Genomic DNA, 19,916 nt, shown 5'->3' with positions numbered 1-19,916 from the left:
CCTGGGTCTGTCCCAGGTTTCTCCATAAAAGGAAGTTTTTCATCGCCACTGTTGCACTAAATGGTCTTGGTGGAATTACTGGAATTGTTGGATCTTTGTAAATTATAGTGTGGTCTAGACCTACTCTATCTGTAAAGTGTCTTGAGATAACTCTTGTTATGATATGATACTATGAATAATATTGAAAAATGTATTGAATTGGCGAGGGAACATCTCCATGCTATGCCCGTATGATACAAAAATAAAAAATGAAAAGCTTCGCGAATTTAGCTTGCTAAGGACTTTAGACAATCGGGTTAAATCTGTACGAGTTTATTGAAGTACAACTCCTGAAATAGTCAAAACCCCTAAATACATGGCATCAGCAGGAAAAACTGAAACTGAGTCATTAAATGAGATAGTAGCAGTTGTCTTACTTTGTGTCTGAGGGTCCAGGTTCATTACTGAAGTCTGGAGGAGGATCTTTGGACCGGTCACTCTTCATAGACAGACAGCCAGATACTACAGACTCTGCTCCGTCCTCCTCTTCCTACAAATCACTCATCTTATGATCTGAAGGTAGTCTGAGAGGTAAAACAGGAACACTGACTGTGAGCTCCCAACATTTAGAGGAAACAAGTTTGTACAAGTCACACACACGGACACACACATGGACACACACACAGAAGAGTCAATGACAGGAAGTAACGATCAGGAAGTTACTAGCCAAATGCTGGTAAAATATGCATGTGGCTGATACATTTGCTTAAAGGTCCAATGTGTAGGAATTTCTCCCATCTAGCGTTGAGATCATATATTGCAATCAACTCTTTCTCGCCAGGCAGTTCACAGTACGTATTGCAGCTAGGGTAGCCTTCACGCTTCAAACAGCAAAGGTGTATAAAGGCCGTCTATCAGCCGTTGTTGTCAGTATATCTATATCTATGGTTGGAGTGCATGGCAGAGGGTGGCACGGACGCACGCTTCACACTGCGAGCCACCCGACAGGAAAGGAGAGAGAACGAGATGGAGACTGCAGCGGTCTGGCGGATAAATAACTAGTTGGGATTTGGTGTGTGCTTCCAAAGCAGCTCCAATGTTTACTCTTTTTTTCTGATGACGCCAATCTCTTGCTCTTTTCAATATCCGTTTTCTTATTCTGGGCAAAGAAGAAGACTCCTGTTCCTGAAATTTGGATTTTGAATACGTGTGGTCCTCCATGTTTCCTTCTTCAAACTTGCCAGGCCGGGAAGCGACGATACCCATTAGCAGCAGCTGTGAGTCGAAAACACAAAAGGCGGAGCAGTATGTCCTGTATGTCTCTTACCGGCTAACGTATTCAAGATGGAGCATGAATATGGAGCGTCTACCCCAGTTCATGCAAACGCAATGTTAAATTTCATGCCAATAGGAATACTTGGAATTGATGGTGGTGGTCAATATTCATGAAAAAGGACACGTTTGTGAAGGGCAATACAGATTTTGATAATGAACAACTACAAACGTTACACACTGGACCTTTAACTCAGCAGCCTATAAAAAACAAAGGCGATCTATTGAGTGGCTGGTAAAATGTAATCATTCACTTTTGGCTGGCAGACGAAAAAGTTAATCTTTTAAACCTGGTCACAGGCAAGACACACACACACACACACTAAATTGTCTCTAAATCTGTTTTCTCGAGTTACACCAGGTTTAATTTGTATTATTCAGCCAATCAGAACTTTGTGTTGACCATCAAACAGTTGAGTTCATTCTAACATTTCTTTTCTCTACAGTCCACAGGGAGAAAACTGACTCAGAGACTTTTACAGTCAAATAATAAATGTTGGATTAACACTCACCCTGCCTCAGCCTTCAGTTTCCTCCTCCTGCTCTGTTCTCTCCACTCTAAACGGAGTCTCAACTGACTGAACTCTAACAGTGTTGCTCCTCCCCTCTCTTTACTGGAAATCACATGACTTCATCTGAGTGGGAGTGTCTTAGTGTGTGTGTGTGTGTGTGTGTGTGTGTGTGTGTGTGTGTGTGTTCACACAGATCAGTTTTTAACTCGACTGCTGCTGGTGATGCTGCCACCAAAACACACCAAATATAATAATATTCTGCATTTGGAGACAAAGTTTCTCCTCTTCTTTAAGTTTTCTCTCCATGTTGTGAATTGCAACATCTCTATGTATTTATTGTCATTTCTGCCTGACATGCTGTCTGTCTCAGTTGACATGATAATATAGTTTAGAGTTAGCAGAAGACTAAACTACCAGCTCATTTATAGCGTTTATGATTCCTCTCAAACCCTCAGACTCTGCCTGAGGAAACTTTTTAGGAACTGTTGCAATATTTCCTATATAGTCATGTGCACAGTTTTTAGTAAATGAATAACGACTGCAGACCAGATTAATTTACCTTCATAAAAACATACAATACCGAGTGATATCATTAAGTTTAATGTAAGACATTTAGATTTGTTCATGCATCCAAGTCTTGGAATGTCATTTGGTTGGTCAGAGACAAGTTTTTAAAGGTCCTATGACATGTTGCTTTTTGGATGCTTTTATATAAGCCTTAGTGGTCCCCTAATACTGTATCTGAAGTCTATTTTATATAGGCCTTAGTGGTCCCCTAATACTGTATCTGAAGTCTCTTTTATATAGTCCTTAGTGGTCCCCTAATACTGTATCTGAAGTCTCTTTTATATAGACCTTAGTGGTCTCCTAATACTGTATCTGAAGTCTCTTTTATATAGACCTTAGTGGTCCCCTAATACTGTATCTGAAGTCTCTTTTATATAGACCTTAGTGGTCCCCTAATACTGTATCTGAAGTCTCTTTATATAGACCTTAGTGGTCTCCTAATACTGTATCTGAAGTCTCTTTCCCTAAATTCAGCCTTGGTGCAGAATTACAGCCACTACGAGCCAGTCCCACAATGAGCTTTCCTTAGGATGTGCCATTTCTGTGTCTGTAGCTTTAAATGCTATTGAGGAGGAGAGAGGGGGGGCAAGGTGGAGGGTGGGGGTGTCATGTTGACCATCTTGCCATGGGCAAAGCAGAGAAAGGGGAGGTAACCTTTCCCCTTATGACATCATAAAGGGAAGATTCCAGATTTGCCCATCTAAGCTTACTTTTTCTCAAAGACAGAGCAGGATACCCAGGGCTCGGTTTACACCTATCACCATTTCTAGCTACTGGGGGACCATAGGCAGGCTGGGGGAACTCATATTAATGTTAAAACATCTTTTTCATGCCATGGGACCTTTAAGGGTTTAACCGATGGTCTTCATCTTTGTCTTCCTCTTTTCTGGAATCTTTGGTGGCTCATCCTCTGAGCAGGTCAGGATAGATATATAGACAGATAGATCCTCCAGGATCCCTTCTACACACTGTCAGAAATGTTGTTCATGTAACGGTACCTTAACACAACGTTACTCTTCTCTCCAGCAGCGATTATAGCCCATACAGATTCTAAACGTAACGTTAATTAACTTGTAGTCTCGCATTGCTACGGAGCCCCGGAGGTGACATGCAGGAAGAAAAAAAATAAATAAAAATGTACTCGGGGCAAACACTAAACTCGAGATCTCGACTTTGTGACATGGAGGGGGAAAAAAAACTAAGAAAAAAATGAAATAAAAAATAATCAATATGGATATGCTGGACTTTTGTACTGCTTATGGATGTTCAAACGAAAGAAAAACAGCAAGGGATAACATTTCACAGGTGAGAATGTGTTTTATGATATATATGCTGCCTTTGACCTGCAATCTGAGATCCAGTGGCAGTGGGAGGCGGAGAGTTCCGTGGCAGGCGGCAGCGTCTCTTCCCCCGGGCAAAAACACAGCTTCGCCTTGCTGCTTGCCTGTCCCCACTGATCCAGATGGGACCGGCCAAAGACACAGTGGTGATCGGGAGGATCTTCCACGTAGTCCAGCACGACCTGTATGTCGGTTTCGGCGGAAAGTTCCATTGCCTTTGCCGGTGACCGGCGGACGGAGAGGAGCTATTGCAGGGCAGCAGAGTCCGTCTGCGGCTGCAGGACCTGGAGCTCAGTGCCCGCTTCCTGGGAGCCAAAACCGACACCAATCAGCTGGAGGCCCAGGCCGTACTGCTGGGCCCGTTGGACGGAAGGGAAGCCCAGGAGAACCAGTACCAAGATTGAGCAGAGCGGACTGTCACAGCCTGCTGAAGTTTAAATCATGGGTTTCTTAAAGGGAGTCTGGCGGGACTTGGACTGTGGATGACGAAACATGACCGGGGGACCGGCGCAGCAGCGAGGCGAAGCTGTGGTCCTGCCCAGGGGAAGAGACACTGTCGCCGGCCACGGAGCTCTCCGCCTCCCGCTGCCACTGGAGCTCAGATTGCAGGTCGAAGGCAGCATATATATCATAAAACACATTCTCACCTGTGAAATGTTATCCCTTGCTCTTTTTCTTTCGTTCGAACATCCATAAGCAGCACAAAAGTCCAGCATATCCATATTGATTATTATTTTTTTTCTTCGTTTTTTTTTTTCCCTCCATGTCACAAACTCGAGATCTCGAGTTTAGTGTTTGCCCCGAGTGCATGTATTTTTTTTTTTTTTTTCCTCCATGTCACCTCCGGGGCTCCGTACCACACAGCATTCCTGGATGGCAGAAAAACGTGCTCAAACCATAGACTGTTAATATTAATGGACAGAGCATGTGTGACGTCACCCATTGGTTTGTGGAGATCATGGATGTATTGACCCTATGCACGTGACGTCACGCTCCACTCGCGCAAATTATGAACGCCATGACGGACGGCGGAAGAGCTATGCTGTAGATGGACGGCAAGCTAAACTCGTACGTTTTCGTTCGTGTTTGTGTTCTCATATTCACAATCTGCAGAATAATCCTCACCAACACAAGCATGTGTATGTACTGCCTTTCCGTTTTAAATGAGTGATAAAATTATCCTCAACCAGCTAGCTAGCTGCTGTGCTAACCAGCTGTTCCTGCTAATAGGTCCCACCTGATGATGACCCACATAACTAACATCGGTTATTCACTGACCTAGCTAGATATCCAAAAAGAAAGCCGTTCCCTTGATCATTTAACTTAACACACATACAAAAAAAATCGGTTAAATTAAAGATGACATGGCACGGAAGCTAGCTTCAAAAAGGCCAAAAAACGAGTTAAATGCGGGTCTGCGGAGCTCCTACCCCGGCTAGCTGATGAGCTAGCTGCAGCTAGCTTTGGACTGCTAGCTAGCTGCTGCCCATCACGACCGACCATGTACTCTAAAAACATGGGCTACGTGTTATATAAATCTTTACTTAAGTAAAGAATAGATGTTAATACAAAATAAACCCTAGATTGATGTCTTATCTTTGATGTCTTATCTTTGCCATTATGAGGTACCTCCCCCCGCCGTTAGCGTAGCATCGTACCTGTAATCCAGCCAGCTACAAAGAACTGGTTAGCATCCAGACTTTTAAAAGCTTTGAGATCAGCACCAGTATATGGGGATACCCCGTTTACCACATAGTGGTACAGACCAGCACCAGTATATGGGGATACCTCGTTTACCACATAGTGGTACAGATCAGCACCAGTATATGGGGGTACCTCGTTTACCACATAGTGGTACAGATCAGCACCAGTATATGGGGGTACCCTGCTTACCACATAGTGGTACAGACCAGCACCAGTATATGGGGGTACCCTGTTTACCACATAGTGGTACAGACCAGCACCAGTAAATGGGGGTACCCTGTTTACCACATAGTGGTACAGATCAGCACCAGTATATGGGTATACCCTGTTTATCACATAGTGGTACAGACCAGCACCAGTATAGGTGGGTACCTCGTTTACCACATAGTGGTACAGATCGTGGGGACTGAAGTCGGGCAGACTCGGTGATTTAATGAGGTCCGTGAAAACGGGGGGAGAAAGAATTAAGGGTTGGTATCCAATCCTGCTATCTCCAACTTCTCCAAATACTGCTCTCTTTGTGAGAACTTACCAGATGCCCTACCTCGACCGATAACGGCACGACAACTTGTTGTTCAATAGAATAAACAAAAAAGCCATAAATACAATTTATTTAGGGTTATGTATTTCAAACTGATTGAAACTATAAAACTTTCCGCTCGTCTACTACACTGTTTAGCCGGTGATTTGCCGTCCATCATGGCGTCGTCACGTGGTCGTGGTGACATGTGTGCAAAGAGTCTATAGCTATATTTATGATGTTTTTATATTTAACAGTAGTAAGTATCTGTTCCTCTCCTAAAACGTGTTTCAGGGTGAATTCTCCACACATGACTCAACATGAGAACACAAATGCACGTGAAGAATCCAGTGCATGTAGAAGTGATTTACAGTATGGAACTTCAGGTGACACTGACGGGATTTTAAAGTTGCTCTATGACTCCATCTTGTGGTTACATTTGATATTATATCTGCATTACATGGAACTGCAGCCTGAGTACTGAGGGTTTAAACACATGTAGCCACACATTTCATTCATACATCATATAAAACTTTCTGCATATTCAATGAATGAATATTTGTTAATCCTCATAATGTCATCAAATCGACTGTGCACCTGTTTTCTTCTGTTTGGCTGTTTACAAAGTTTAAATCATCATGTGTCACACATTCTTAGCCAACTTTATCCCAACTTATCACCTCTAGTTTTACACTTCTTTTTGGAAATCATGGTCAATAATCTTCATTTATATGAAAGTATACATAACATTTGAGTAAAGAAAGCAGTAATTATTATTATGAATTATTTTGACACGGTGACAAAAACGTCCAAAAAAAGGTGAATTCCACAGCTTCCAGTCCAATGTCCACACACAACATTCTCCACTTTGCACAAAACAAAGAAGAAATAAAACATACAACAGTGCAACCTATAAACTGTCCAATTAGAGCCAAACACCTCGTACACAAAACCAAACCACATAAACTACACTAAATAATAAATTAAATCAGAGGAATGTCACTTCCAGACAGAGACTCATCGATACAAAGCATTTTCTGTTCCAATAACCAAACTAACAGATCTATATCCTTCCTCATCTCTTTTACTTCTACTTTTTTAAATAATGACAATCTTAAATCATGATAATATGGATAATACAAATCCAAATGAACTGAGGCTTTTACTCAAATAGCATTGTAAAAGGTGACTTTAACTTTGAGCAAAGTCTTTTTCTGGTAACTTACTTGTACTTTGACTCAAGTACTGCTTTAGGGGACTTGATACGAGACTGCTGACGTGCAGAATTTGATGTTGTAACGTATTTTTCTTTCAGTATTGACAGCTGAGTCTCCTCTTTTATCTGATTCATCTCCTTGTCTTCACCGTTGTTTTTATCTTTCTGAGTTTCCTCAGAAGAGATCAGAAGTGCAGTGAAAGTCTCACATGGAACCAAACCAGCATCTGTCACGTCTAGGACCAGCAGGCTCCGACCCAAAAGGTCAGAGTGTGGAGGCGAGGAGGCAGGGAGCAGGTTTACAAGGTTTCTTAAAATAAAAAGGCTTACAACGAAAGGTGTCCTGAGGCAGGCAGGCAAAAGGAAAGTCCAACACAACATCCAAAAACAAAAGCACGAGGAGGAAGAGACTCAGGGAATGAGAACGAGAGAAAGAACGATGAACCGACAAGAGACAAAGAAAGCACAGAGACTAAATCCACAAGGTAACGAGGGTAGCAACGAGAGACAGGTGACATGATGAACAGGTGGAACACATCAGGAGGGGGCAGCCAATCACAGAGGAGGGAAAACACAAGACAGGAAGTAGAACATCACATGACACAAGAGAAACAGACTCTACAAAGTAAAACAGGAAACTGAAGCATGAAAACATACACACCAATGGAACAGAGTCAAACACACACGGATAGAACAAGGACAAGAAAACAGAACAGGGAATGAAATGAACACAATAAAAGAGGAAAAACTACAGCTGAGAACTACAACCTGACAGCGTGCAGCGATGACTAGTTTCCTTTGTGTCGGACAAACAACAAAGTGTTTAAAATCAGACATTCAGTGAAACTTCAGTTCAGTCTTCAGTTTGCAGAAAGAACTTTTGGTATGAATTATAGGAAAAACGTCTCCATTTAAAGCCAAATAAAGATTAATTCATAAGTGGTGGTATTGGAGCTAAAAATCCCCCTGTTGCCCAAAAGGATTGTGTCCGTAGGCCACCGTTGTAAAACTGAATCTGTAAAACTGCTGCCAGGACACCTGCAGCTGAAAACACGGTCTGTTACAACTCTCTCTGTTATGAATTTATAATCCATGGACTTTACGTTTGAAAAACTTCTCTCGAGCTGAGAAAAGAGATTTAAAAACCTGTGACATTTTAAGCACGATGTAAAGCATCTGGTAGGCCTGTAACAAATATTACATAAATGTATGACCGCAATGAAAGCATTAGAGCATTTTTAATGAGATGGGTCACACGTGTCTCATTCCCTAACCCTAACCCCTAATCCCTAACTCTAACCCCTAATCCAGAAGCAGCCATCAGTCATTATGCTAGTGTAGTTCCCTTGGGGATCTGTGCTTTTTCTAATCTTTAAAGAACAACTTGTTTGCTAACATCTATGTAAAGTCTCTGGGCCAGAGACAATTAATTGTTCAGCTCCATTTGGAATAGTTCCAGCTCTAGTCTCTGGGCCAGCGAGAGAAACACTACTGCCCTGATTCAGTGGGCAGCAGATGGAAGAAAGGAAACCTGCAAGTCAGGAGAGAAACTCTCATAAGAATGAACGGGGCTCCACCATTAACGTTGCCTCCAGGTCCTGTAATACATCCATGTGTTCAGTCCTATGAGAGTTGCTATGTGCTTCATTCACCAAAAAAGTTTCTGATTTTCCAGGTTTCCTTCCGTGATGTGTGGCCCACTGAATCTGCGCAGTAGTGTTTGTCCCACTTACCCCGCCTGAGAGATTTTAGGATGACAGACACGGAAAAAAAACAAAGAAAAACTTCAGGCTTAGTGTGCAAGGAGCTTTATACTACACAGTAATATAATGTGTTTTCCCTGCAGCAACGGGATTAAGATAACAGTCAGCAGGCTCTACTTCTCAGCTTTGTCTGTTATTTTTACAGTCAGTGATGCTGAAAGACACATCGACTGTGTTGTGTTCACACTCACACTGAGTCCAGGAATAATGAACACTCTGCTGCCTTCAGTGATGGTCGGAATTATAAGAACTACAAGCTGGAAACCTTTTCAACAGTTTATTGTGAGTCAAAATAAAATGTGTCCAGCTCAGAGAAGAAATCTAATCTTTGTATCTAAAAACTGATTCAATTATTTACATTCTGTATTATACATTATGAATGTACAAAACAGACTTCATTTACACCAACATGCAGGACATTTATACTTATAGAAGCTGGATTATGGAGATTCACATCACATGAGAAATAAAATGGGATTTCAGTATCAGGATTTATTTTTTTCTGCAATAATACAAACTGTTACAATATGAGATATAAATATGAAAACAGAACATAAACAGTATATAACATTTCACTTAAAATGACACTAACGTTTAAAGTTTTATATATTTGTTTGGCTTATTGATTTAATGTCAAAAGAAAAGACGTTAATACAAGAAGTTATTAAAATGTTCTGGTTAAAGACAGAACTGTCTATTCACCAAAATCCAGAGATAGTATAGCTGATTACATTATTAAAGTTTGTTGGTATTCAGTGTTTTTACCAAAACAAGAGTCAGAATCATGTTCCAGTTTGAAGCTTGGATTAAATCCAGACTTTCTGCAGGTTTGACCTTCTTGTCCAGGTGGAGGGTGGAGCAGTCTGGATCAACAGAAGTACAATGTCCCTCTCCTTCCTCTCTCTGAGTGATTCTGTTCTCAAACTCTGTTCTCTTCAGGAAACAACAACAAGCTTCGAGCTACCAAGCTACACGCTGAAAATATGAAGTTTAGAAGAAGATTTGGACGGTGCAACAAGGCAGGCCTGCTTGGTCATTTAAGGGAATGATTGTAAAGATTTACAAAGAATATGTTTAGGACATTTCCTCTCTAACTGACACGTTTTGGGACTGATTGGTGGGATTGCTGTGGACGAAGTACACACGGAGATACACTGGTAAGAGCCAATGAGGTTTAACCATGTATCAGCTAATTTAAATAGCTCACATTGCTGTATTGTGTCAACAGTTCACTTCATTTAATATTGTATGAGGCGTTTTCTTTTGCGGGGTGCAAATGTTCCACCAAAACAAGTTCCTTCCTGAGACTATTTAGCAGAGCCACCGTCGCTTTGTCCAGTGATTAGCACCGCCATAGACGATTGTGATTGGTTTAAAGAAATGCAAACACAGAGCATTTATTTCTCCTACCCCAGAATGCATCTGTTGTGTAGCCAGACCTGACTCCACAGCGCTATGGAGATAGAGCTGGACATTAGAGACTGTCTAAGTGTGGAACAACAGGAGTGGAGGAGTCTCACCCCCAATTTCCACTGGATGCGTAACGGCTGCGGATCCGCTCCGGAACGGCAGCGGAGTCATTAGATTTCCATTAAAGTCAATGTGTGTATTTCCACTGACTGCAGAACGGCTGCGTTCCGACTGCATCCCAGCTCCGGCGGTCCCAGCCCTCCGGAGCAGATACACAGAGCTTCTATTGTTGCCGGATGCTGGAGAGCTCCGCAGCAATTCAGCACACGGCAGATAGTGTGGGACAGGAAGTCGAGCACAGAAACAAAATAAAAATCTGGTTAATTTTCAAAGTAACATCCACCGTGCTCACGGCGGATCATATTTCCCTGCACTACACCTTGAAAACACAGCTCAGAGTAGTTTCCCCTCTACTCCTCTGGATGGAAACTAACTGGTGTTGGTTTTGTGGTTCTATTCTACGTGAATTCGCAAGATCTAGCCGGTCCTCATAACTTCAGCTGTCAGTCATGGCCGCAGCCGTGCCGCAACAAATCCAGACCTGGTGGGTATTGACGGACGGCGGAGCACAGAGCCGTTCCGCAGCGGAGCCGGTCCGCAGACATTCTGCATTCAGTGGAAATCCTGGGTAAGTGTGCCTGCAGAGACTGTGTAGGACAGAGCAGCAGCAGAGCAGTCCAGATACACTGATGATACTCTGTCAGATCCAGGAACACACAGGGATGATGAAGGACTCCACATCGGGTCTCAACACATCCTCCTTCCTGATCACTCTGAGTCAGATCACTTCCATCTGATGAGAGAAGAACAACAGAGGAGATAAATGAGTGTTTCCAGAGACTCTGTTCATCAGCTGTCAGTCAGTGAAGCAGCACATCCAGTATAAAGAGCAGCAGAGACTTCAGTTCTGTTCAGACACCAAGTGGAGCGGCTGTTTAGACCAGCCTACTTCCTTTCAGTTCTCATGTTTACGTGTTGGAGTGAAGATCACAGACCTGCAGAGACTTTGGGCATCAAGTCTGTTGACTCTGCAGACTTCACTGAAGTACACATTGGAAATACACTGTTGAGTCCTGAATGCATCATTACTACAGAAACAGAGACGATCACTGCTCACTTTAATGATGATTTACTGCTGTTCGGTTCAGAGCTGTTAAAAACCATCTGAATGTTCCATCTACTTTTAAATATGACATGATAAATATGTAAATATGGAGTCTGTTAAAAAATATTCAGACAAAACAAATGACAGAAGGACAGATATATATGATGTTAAAGACTGAACAGTAAAACAACAGCTGTGATTATTGGACTTCAGCAGAGCTTTTGCTCGGTATGAAGACCACATGGTTACTAAATGTAACGCTGGTTCTATGAAATAAGAGCCAGTGATTTGCAGGTTTTAGTCAGACTGATCTCAGAGCTGTAACAAAGATGAACTGATCAGTTGTTTAGTGTTGAAATGAGAGAACAAACACTTTGAGATCAGATTTGACGGTTGAACAGATTGATGTCTCTGTACATGTTTTGATGCTGTCAGCTGTAATCCAGATTTATTTCCTGCAGACATGAAAACAACAACAGTCGTCTTCACATCAACTCAAACACATGATCACAACACGCTTCTGGCTCATCTGATTGGCTGTCTGTCCTCTCTCTCCTCTCACAGCTTCACTGAGAAGGTTGGAGGTTTACAGGAAATACTGGATCTTTGCTTTGATACTAACTGTGTTTAGTTTAATACTGCTGAGACCAGCATGGACTGACTCCAACCTATACTTACTCCAGAGTCTCCAGTCGATAGTTTAGACTCTCCACAAGATCACACAGAGGCTTCACGTCTGAACTCAGCAGCCTGTTGTATCTCAGGTCCAGCTCTCTCAGATGGGAGGGGTTGGACTTCAGAGCTGAGGCCAGAGAAGCACAGCTGATTGGTGACAAACTGCAGCCCTTCAATCTGAAAAACATAATGAAGGACGAAGATAAAAAACAATTTCTAATCAAATCAATACTATATTGATCTTTTAAACAGCTGAATTTGGAAATATGCTTTGGTTCTTTGTTTTCTTCTGAGTGTATGTGTGTGTGTTTGTTCTGAGGGATCAATATCAAAGATCAGACATTTGAAATTAACAGAAACCAAACAAATATTTCTACATCAGCAAGTAAACTTCATCAATTTAAAACCAATATTAGTTCAGAGGATCTTCTGTATACAGATTTGACCATTTACCAACAATTATAAACATTAATTTGCTTTAACAACTAACCGGACATTTTCTACAGTTTCTTTAACAAACACAAATCTCTTGTGATTGCAGACTAAATTGACTACAAGAAACATGAAAATATGAATACAACAACATTTACAACTTCATGGATTAAGTTATGTTTGTACATCAATTAGGTTTAGTTGTTAATTAATCAGAGCTGAGACCAGAGAAGCACAGCTGATATCTGACAAACTGCAGTTCCACAATCTGAATGAGGAGTAAATGATGTCACTTTAGAAAACAATCCTCCCATTTGAAATCATCCAAATCAATATTCTGTTCAGAGATGAAGGTTCAGAATGTAGAAGTTCAGAAGATGGAGATTCCAAACACCTGAACCCAACAGGTGCTTTTGGCATTTGTTATTGATGCAAAAAGTCTCCTTTAGCGTCATATTTAGACACGCTAGGCAGGGACCCTTGGCACAAGAACGGGACAGTTAGGTTTAGGATAAGATCATGGGTGAGCAAGCGTCACTATTTTACGAGTTGGGAGTGAGAACAGTTTGGACATGAAGTATCGTACACATGTTAAAGTGTCGTTGGTCACAGATCAGACACGACTAAACATACTTTAAACACCTGCATTTGGAAACATCACATATCTCACATGTTTCTCAGTTTGAGTTCAGACTGTGTCTGTGACAGAGAGACTTCAGTTATTATAAATCTATAAGTTCTGTAAAATACGGTGTTTTGAGGGTTTTATATAAAAAGACCTTAAAAAGGCCTTGGACTTCTTGAAGATCTTTTAATTATTTACACAGAGATGTCTCTCTCATGTGTCTCAGTTTGAGTTCATACTAAATTTGTTCAAACTCTTCAGACTGACCCAGAAAACAAGTGAACTGAAAGGAATTTAAAAGTATGGATTTAAATTAAAAAAATTGAAATAAGCCTGTGGTTGTTGTTACACATTCTGTCCACTAGAGGGACTTCTAACATCAGCCTGGCCTTGAAGGAGACCTACGTCATGGTGCATTGCATTTCTGGTACGCCGCTTTATTTATATTCATTTTCCACCAAGAGTACACAGCTACAAACACAAATCAACAGAGATCTCTGTAATGAAACATTATGTAACAAGTGTATTGAAGCGGCTCTGTTGTGAAAGCTAACTGTGCTCGGTTAGCACAATGACATCATGTCAGAAAGCACAGCCGAAACGATTTGTCATAAATTAAGTAACGAAAGTGTTAGCCACGATGCTAATGGCATTGATAACGGTCAATGGTGCTGTCACTAACGGTACTACAACCTGTTTCTTGCAGATTGTCACGTTACTGAGAATACAGCTGTTAGAAGGTAATATATGAAGTGGAAGCTAACACTGACAGCTGTAGGGCAGCTAACATAAACTTTAGCTGTCTCCCTGAAGGAAACAAGAACAAGCTTACTAATGATAACATAAGCATTTGGCTCGGTGGATGTGGATTTTAAAGTCACGTTAAAACTACTTCCCATCCTTCTTCCCTTTTTCTCTCCGCAGCCTGTCACTCCCGCCATGTACTAACGTTACTCGGTACGTAGCATTAGCTCCATCTTATGGCCTCACAATGCCTTGTGTTTCTCAATCCCACTACCCATTTCACATGTGGGTAGGTTAAGGCGAGAAGAGGGAAATAAACACATGTGAGCACAATACATGAACTGACCTCAGAGTCTCCAGTCTACAGTTTGGACTCTGCAGTCCAGCACACAGATGCTCCACTCCTGAATCGTTCAGGTCGTTGATACTCAGGTTCAGCTCTCTCAGATGGGACGGGTTGGACTTCAGAGCTGAGGCCACGACTTCACAGTCAGTCCCAGAGAGGTTACAGCCAGAAAGTCTGTGATGACAGATAATAAAAACATTTAAACTATAATCAAATCTGACACTTGTATCCTAAAAACACACAAATCACATTTTTGATCAGAAATCACATTTACAAGGGTCTGATCTTTGATTCAGATATGTTGAGGTGAGAGGTCATGGGACCCCTTTATCAAAATGCCCATGCCATACAGACAGTGATCCATTCTGGATTTGTTTAATCGATACTGGATCATTCAAATGAAAAAAAAAAAATTATATCTTTAAACCAACCCTATTCCCTTACAATAATAATAACATTCATAATAATGTTTTGGTAAGTAGTTATTCTCTTTTTTAAGCCACTTTTTATTGGCTCGAGCTTAATGAAGAAAAAAAAAAGGATTGCGGACGATGAAATTAACACTCCTGCTAAATTTATAGTATAATTACCATATAACTTCTTCTCTGAGCTTGAGGAAGATAAAATCCCACCACTGAGGTAAACCTGCTGAGCTCTCCTTCACTGGCAGAATGAACCTGGAGGTCGTCCCAGCAGCTGACGTGATCAGCTGATGTCTCAGTAAATCAGTAAATCAAGAGAGAACACATTCAATAAAAAAACACAACACTAATGTGTGCTGCTATTTTCTCTGCCCATATTGTCTTTAATGTTATTGAAATGGAAAAGAAACGCGTTTGAATTTTTGGGTGACCAGTTGGAAAAGGAGAAGAAATGGAACAAGCTTTAAAAAATGTATTATCTTTGGAATAAACCTGTTTACAGACCAGTCTATTCAAACACTACCAGAGAGAGAGAGAGAGAGAGAGAGAGAGAGAGAGAACTTCCTTATTGTTTATAAATCAAACTTATTTCTAATGCAGAAAAAAACATATCAAAAGATGCTCATTGTTGGGAACTAAACAATGTAAAGTTGCAGCTTGTATTTAATGAGGATGGAGATGTTTTGTTGGCCTCCCCTCACATCCTCTCTAACATCAAACAATAATTATAGATATTAGGGCTGGGTATTGCCTCTAATTTCCTGATAGATTTGATTCAGATTCACAAATTCAATGTTAAGTTGCGATATTCCAGTCGCAAAACTAATTTAGCTTGGATATGAAAGAGATGACATAGTTGTACAAGGTTCCCTCTAACCTGCCGCATAGAGACAGAGCGCATCACGTCATACTCTGAAAGCCACGCCCACCGGAGGGGAAAACATCTCTCCCCTTCTATTTGTAAATTAAAGCGTAACTCTTGCCAAAATTAGATTAGATTAGATTCAATTTTATTGTCATTGTGTAGAGTACATGTACAAAGACAACGAAATGCAGTTTGCGTCCAACCAGAAGTGCAAAAAGAGCAGAAAAGTGCAATGTATTAGCAGTTACCTTATACTGTAAGAGCAGTATAAATATGGCTATGAAATATGAACAATGTATAAACAACATGTACACTTATGTGCAATGTAGTAGCATTGACATTATTATAGTAGTAAGAATAATATAGATATATGCAGTGTATTATAAGAAAAACAGAATAAATATGGATATTCAGTATGAACCATATAGACAGATATGTACAGTATGTACAGCTATATGCAGTGTGGTAACAGTACCATTGTAGTGCAGAAACAGTAACATTATAAGAGTAGAAAGAATAAGTGTATGTGCAGGATGAATAGTATGAAGAGCAGTAGAATATGGCTATGTATAAGTGTAGTTACTGTAGAACACTATGGGTGGGATAGGGGGGTTGGGGGCTGAGTTGGTTGGTTGTCACCGGGATGCAGAGCTAGAGTTCAGTAGGGTGACAGACGCAGGAAAGAAGCTTCCTCTGAACCTGCTGGTTCGGGTGCGGAGAGACCTGTGGAGTGGGGTGAACAGTCTGTGGTTGGGGTGAGAACAGTCTTTGATGATGCTGCGTGCCTTACGCAAGCATTGCTTGCCCTGGATGGCCTCGATGGAGGGGAGTGAGGAACCGGTGATGCGTTGGACAGTTTTCACCACCCTCTGCAGTGCTTTCCGGTCATGGGCAGAGCAGTTGCCATACCAAACTGTTCACCAGGATCTGAGGAGACAGGTGGACCTTCTTGAGTCTCCTCAGAAAGAAGAGACGCTGGTGAGCCTTCTTGATCAGGGTAGAGGTGTTGAGGGTCCAAGAGAGGTCCTCAGAGATGTGGACACCCAGAAACTTGAAGCTTGTGACACGCTCCACCTCAGTCCCGTTGATGGGAATGGGTGTGTGTGTGTTAGCTACTTCCTGAAGTCCACAATGAGCTATTTGGTCTTCTTGGTGTTGAAAGCCAGGTTGTTGTTAGTGCACCACAATGTTAGGTGCTGGACCTCCTCCCTGTAGGCCGTCTCATCGTTGTTGCTGATGAGACCAATCACCGTAGTGTCGTCTGCAAACTTGACAATGGTGTTAGAGCCATGTACAGGTGTGCAGTCGTAGGTGAAGAGGGAGTAAAGGAGAGGGCTCAGCACACATCCGTCAACAACATCAGTTTGGAGGGGATGATGGTGTTGAATGCTGAACTAAAGTCAATGAACAGCATTCTCACATAGGTGTTGCTATTGTCAAGGTGGGACAGGGCAGAGTGAAGTGCCGTAGAGATGGCATCCTCTGTGCTCCTGTTCTGACGGTAGGCGAATTGGAAGGGGTCCAGTGAGGGTGGTAAGCAGGTCTTGAGATGGGCCAGGACCAGCCTCTCGAAGCATTTCATAATGATGGGGGTGAGTGCAACTGGACGGAAGTCATTAAGGCTTGTGGAGTGTTTTGGCACCGGCACGATGGAGGTGGTTTTAAAGCACACGGGGACAGCTGCCTGGGCTAGTGACAGATTAAATATGTCAGTCCAAACCTCAGTCAACTACACAGCACAGGCCCTGAGTATGTGTCCAGGGATATCATCAGGACCAGCGGCCTTACGTGCGTTAATCCTGCTCAGTGCCACACACACATCAGTGGTGGAGAGTGTGAGGGGCTGGTGACCACAGCCTTGATGGTCACCTCCTTGTTGTCCCTATCAAAGCAGCCATAGAAGTGGTTCCCTGATCAGGCAAGGAAGTGTCGTGACGGGGGGGGGGTTAGTGGTTTTGTAATCTGTGATGGCCTGGATGCCTTGCCACATGAGTCGGGGGTCAGGGCTGTTCTTGAAGTGATCCTCAATCCTTAGATTGTGGTTGTGCTTGGCCTTTTTGATGCCCCTATTCAGGTTAGTCCTATTAGAGCTATAGGCTTGAGCATCACCTGATTTGAATGTAATGTCTCGTGCCTTCAGCAGGAGTCTGACCTCACTGTTCATCCATGGCTTCTGATTAGGGAAAGTAGTAATCCATTTGAGAGTGGTGACACTGTTGATGTTTGAGTTGGTACAGTCCAGAATGGAGGAGGCATACGAATCAATGTCCGTGTGTCATGGGTGGCCTAGGGTCTTTTTGTGAATATACCCTAGTCAAACTTTCGTTTAAAAGCATAATGAGGACGGAAACGCCACTTTTAAGATTTACCATATTCTTGTTTTCGGTCAAATGGCCTTTTAAATGGGAGTGCTAGGGGCACTACTATGACAGCATCAAAATCACTACTTTTATAACACTAAGAAGGCTCGACACAACATGAAATTTTGCAATTTAAGTATCACCAGGGGCTCTACACATGAACTCGAGCATTGAGAACGCTGTTTGTGTACACAGAGTACACTAAAAAGAAAGGTTTTGAAAAACTCACTTTAGCAGTTGTAGTTTACGCTATCCGCCATCTTGTCAGTCAAAAAGAGTCAATCTCCAAATGCAACGTAACAGGGAGGAGAGTAAAGATGGAAAGCTCCTAAAGCTTAGTTCCATATAAATTGATATACCTATCAATCAAGCCAGATGAAACCAGTCAGTTAGCTAAACTTCAACCATGCATTAAAGATATAAAATCATGGATTACCTACAATTTTCTGATGTTAAACTCAGACAAAACTGAAGTTAATGTGCTGGGCCCTAAACACCTACGAACCACATTATCTAAAGATATAGCTACCCTAGATGGTATTGCCCTGGCTTCCAGCACTACTGTCAGAAATCTAGGAGTTATTTTTGATCAGGATATCCTTTAACGCCCACTTAAAACAAACCTCAAGAACAGCCTTTTTTCACCTTTGTAACATTGCTAAAATTAGGCACATCCTGTCTCAAAACGATGCTGAAAAACTAGTCCATGCATTTGTTACTTCCAGGCTGGACTACTGTAATTCCTTATTATCAGGATGCTCAAATAAGTCCCTCAAGACTCTCCATCTGATCCAGAATGCTGCAGCGCGTATTCTGACAAGAACTAAGAACAGAAATCATATTTCTCCTGTATTAGCTTCTCTGCATTGGCTTCCTGTAAAATCCAGGCTTGAATTTAAAATCCTTCTCCTGACCTACAAAGCTCTAAATGGTCAAGCACCATCATATCTTGAAGAGCTCATAGTACCTTATTGTCCCACTAGAGCACTGCGCTCCCAGAATGCAGAGTTACCTGTGGTTCCTAGAGTCTCTAAAAGTAGAATGGGAGCCAGAGCCTTTAGCTATCAGGCTCCTCTCCTGTGGAACCAGCTCCCAGTCTGGGTTCGGGGGGCAGACACCGTCACCACTTTTAAGAGTAAACTTAAAACTCTCCTCTTCAATAAAACTTATAGTTAGGGAGTGAGGAGTTGCAGCGTTCGCCTATACCGGCGGGGGAGGGATGTAATGTAATGCTCCAGACACGGCACCCCTTCTCTTCTCTGCTTCTCTTCATAGTCGTCAGAGTCATCTACCAACCCTTAAAGAACTGGCTCAGGTTTGTCTTGCACCAGCTCTTAGTTATGCTGTTATAGTTTTAGACTGCTGGGGGCCTTCCTTTGACACACTGAGCTCCTCTCTCCTCTCTCTTTCCATCTGTGTGCATCCATGTCCTAGACATACTTGTTACTAACCTAGCTCTGTGGAACTTATTCCCTGGAGTCCTTATTTTTTTTTCGCCCAGCAGTTTTCCTTGGATTAGGATGGCACCTAAATCATGGTTGCAGCTGTCACCATGGTCTGGCTCCGCACCCTGCTATGCCCTGCTACACCCTGCTACGCTCTACAGTGCCCTGCTACATCCTGCTACGTCCTGCTACACCCTGCTACGTCCTGCTATGCCCTGCAGTGCCCTGCTACGCCCTGCTACACCATGAACTACTACAACTACTATTTCTAGTCATTGTTCCATTATCTTTATTGTGACTATTGTTGCCACTGTTCATCACACCCCCAACCAGCACCGTCAGACACCTCCTACCAAGAGCCTGGGTCTGTCCCAGGTTTCTCCCTAAAAGGAAGTTTTTCCTCGCCACTGTCACAGTAAATGCTTGCTCTTAGGGGAATCACTGGAATTGTTGAGTCTTTGTAAATTATAGTGTGGTCTAGACATACTCTCTCT

The 19,916-nt window shown here is 42.2% G+C and overlaps 2 protein-coding genes and 1 long non-coding RNA gene across 3 annotated transcripts in view; 1 reads left to right on the top strand and 2 right to left on the bottom strand.

Moving 5' to 3' along the window:
* LOC116045249 (NLR family CARD domain-containing protein 3-like) overlaps positions 1 to 549 on the bottom strand; it is a 68,692-nt gene extending 68,143 nt beyond the window's left edge. Inside the window, exon 1 of the mRNA XM_036007046.1 lies at positions 417 to 549. Within this exon, the coding sequence (XP_035862939.1) occupies positions 417 to 441 (25 nt within the window). The 5' untranslated portion in view covers positions 442 to 549. The remainder of the gene's footprint in view (positions 1 to 416) is intronic.
* LOC116065088 (NACHT, LRR and PYD domains-containing protein 3-like) overlaps positions 1 to 19,916 on the bottom strand; it is a 321,141-nt gene that overhangs the window by 289,284 nt on the left and 11,941 nt on the right. The gene's annotated exons all lie outside the window — the stretch shown is intronic.
* LOC118496222 overlaps positions 1 to 19,916 on the top strand; it is a 30,490-nt gene that overhangs the window by 8,057 nt on the left and 2,517 nt on the right. Inside the window, exon 3 of the long non-coding RNA XR_004898740.1 lies at positions 16,133 to 16,137. This is a non-coding gene — a long non-coding RNA (uncharacterized LOC118496222). The remainder of the gene's footprint in view (positions 1 to 16,132; positions 16,138 to 19,916) is intronic.

This window comes from Sander lucioperca, chromosome 11 (assembly GCF_008315115.2).
Source record: "Sander lucioperca isolate FBNREF2018 chromosome 11, SLUC_FBN_1.2, whole genome shotgun sequence".
NCBI classification, from domain to species: domain Eukaryota; kingdom Metazoa; phylum Chordata; class Actinopteri; order Perciformes; family Percidae; genus Sander; species Sander lucioperca.
This window is presented reverse-complemented; position numbering and strand designations above follow the sequence as displayed.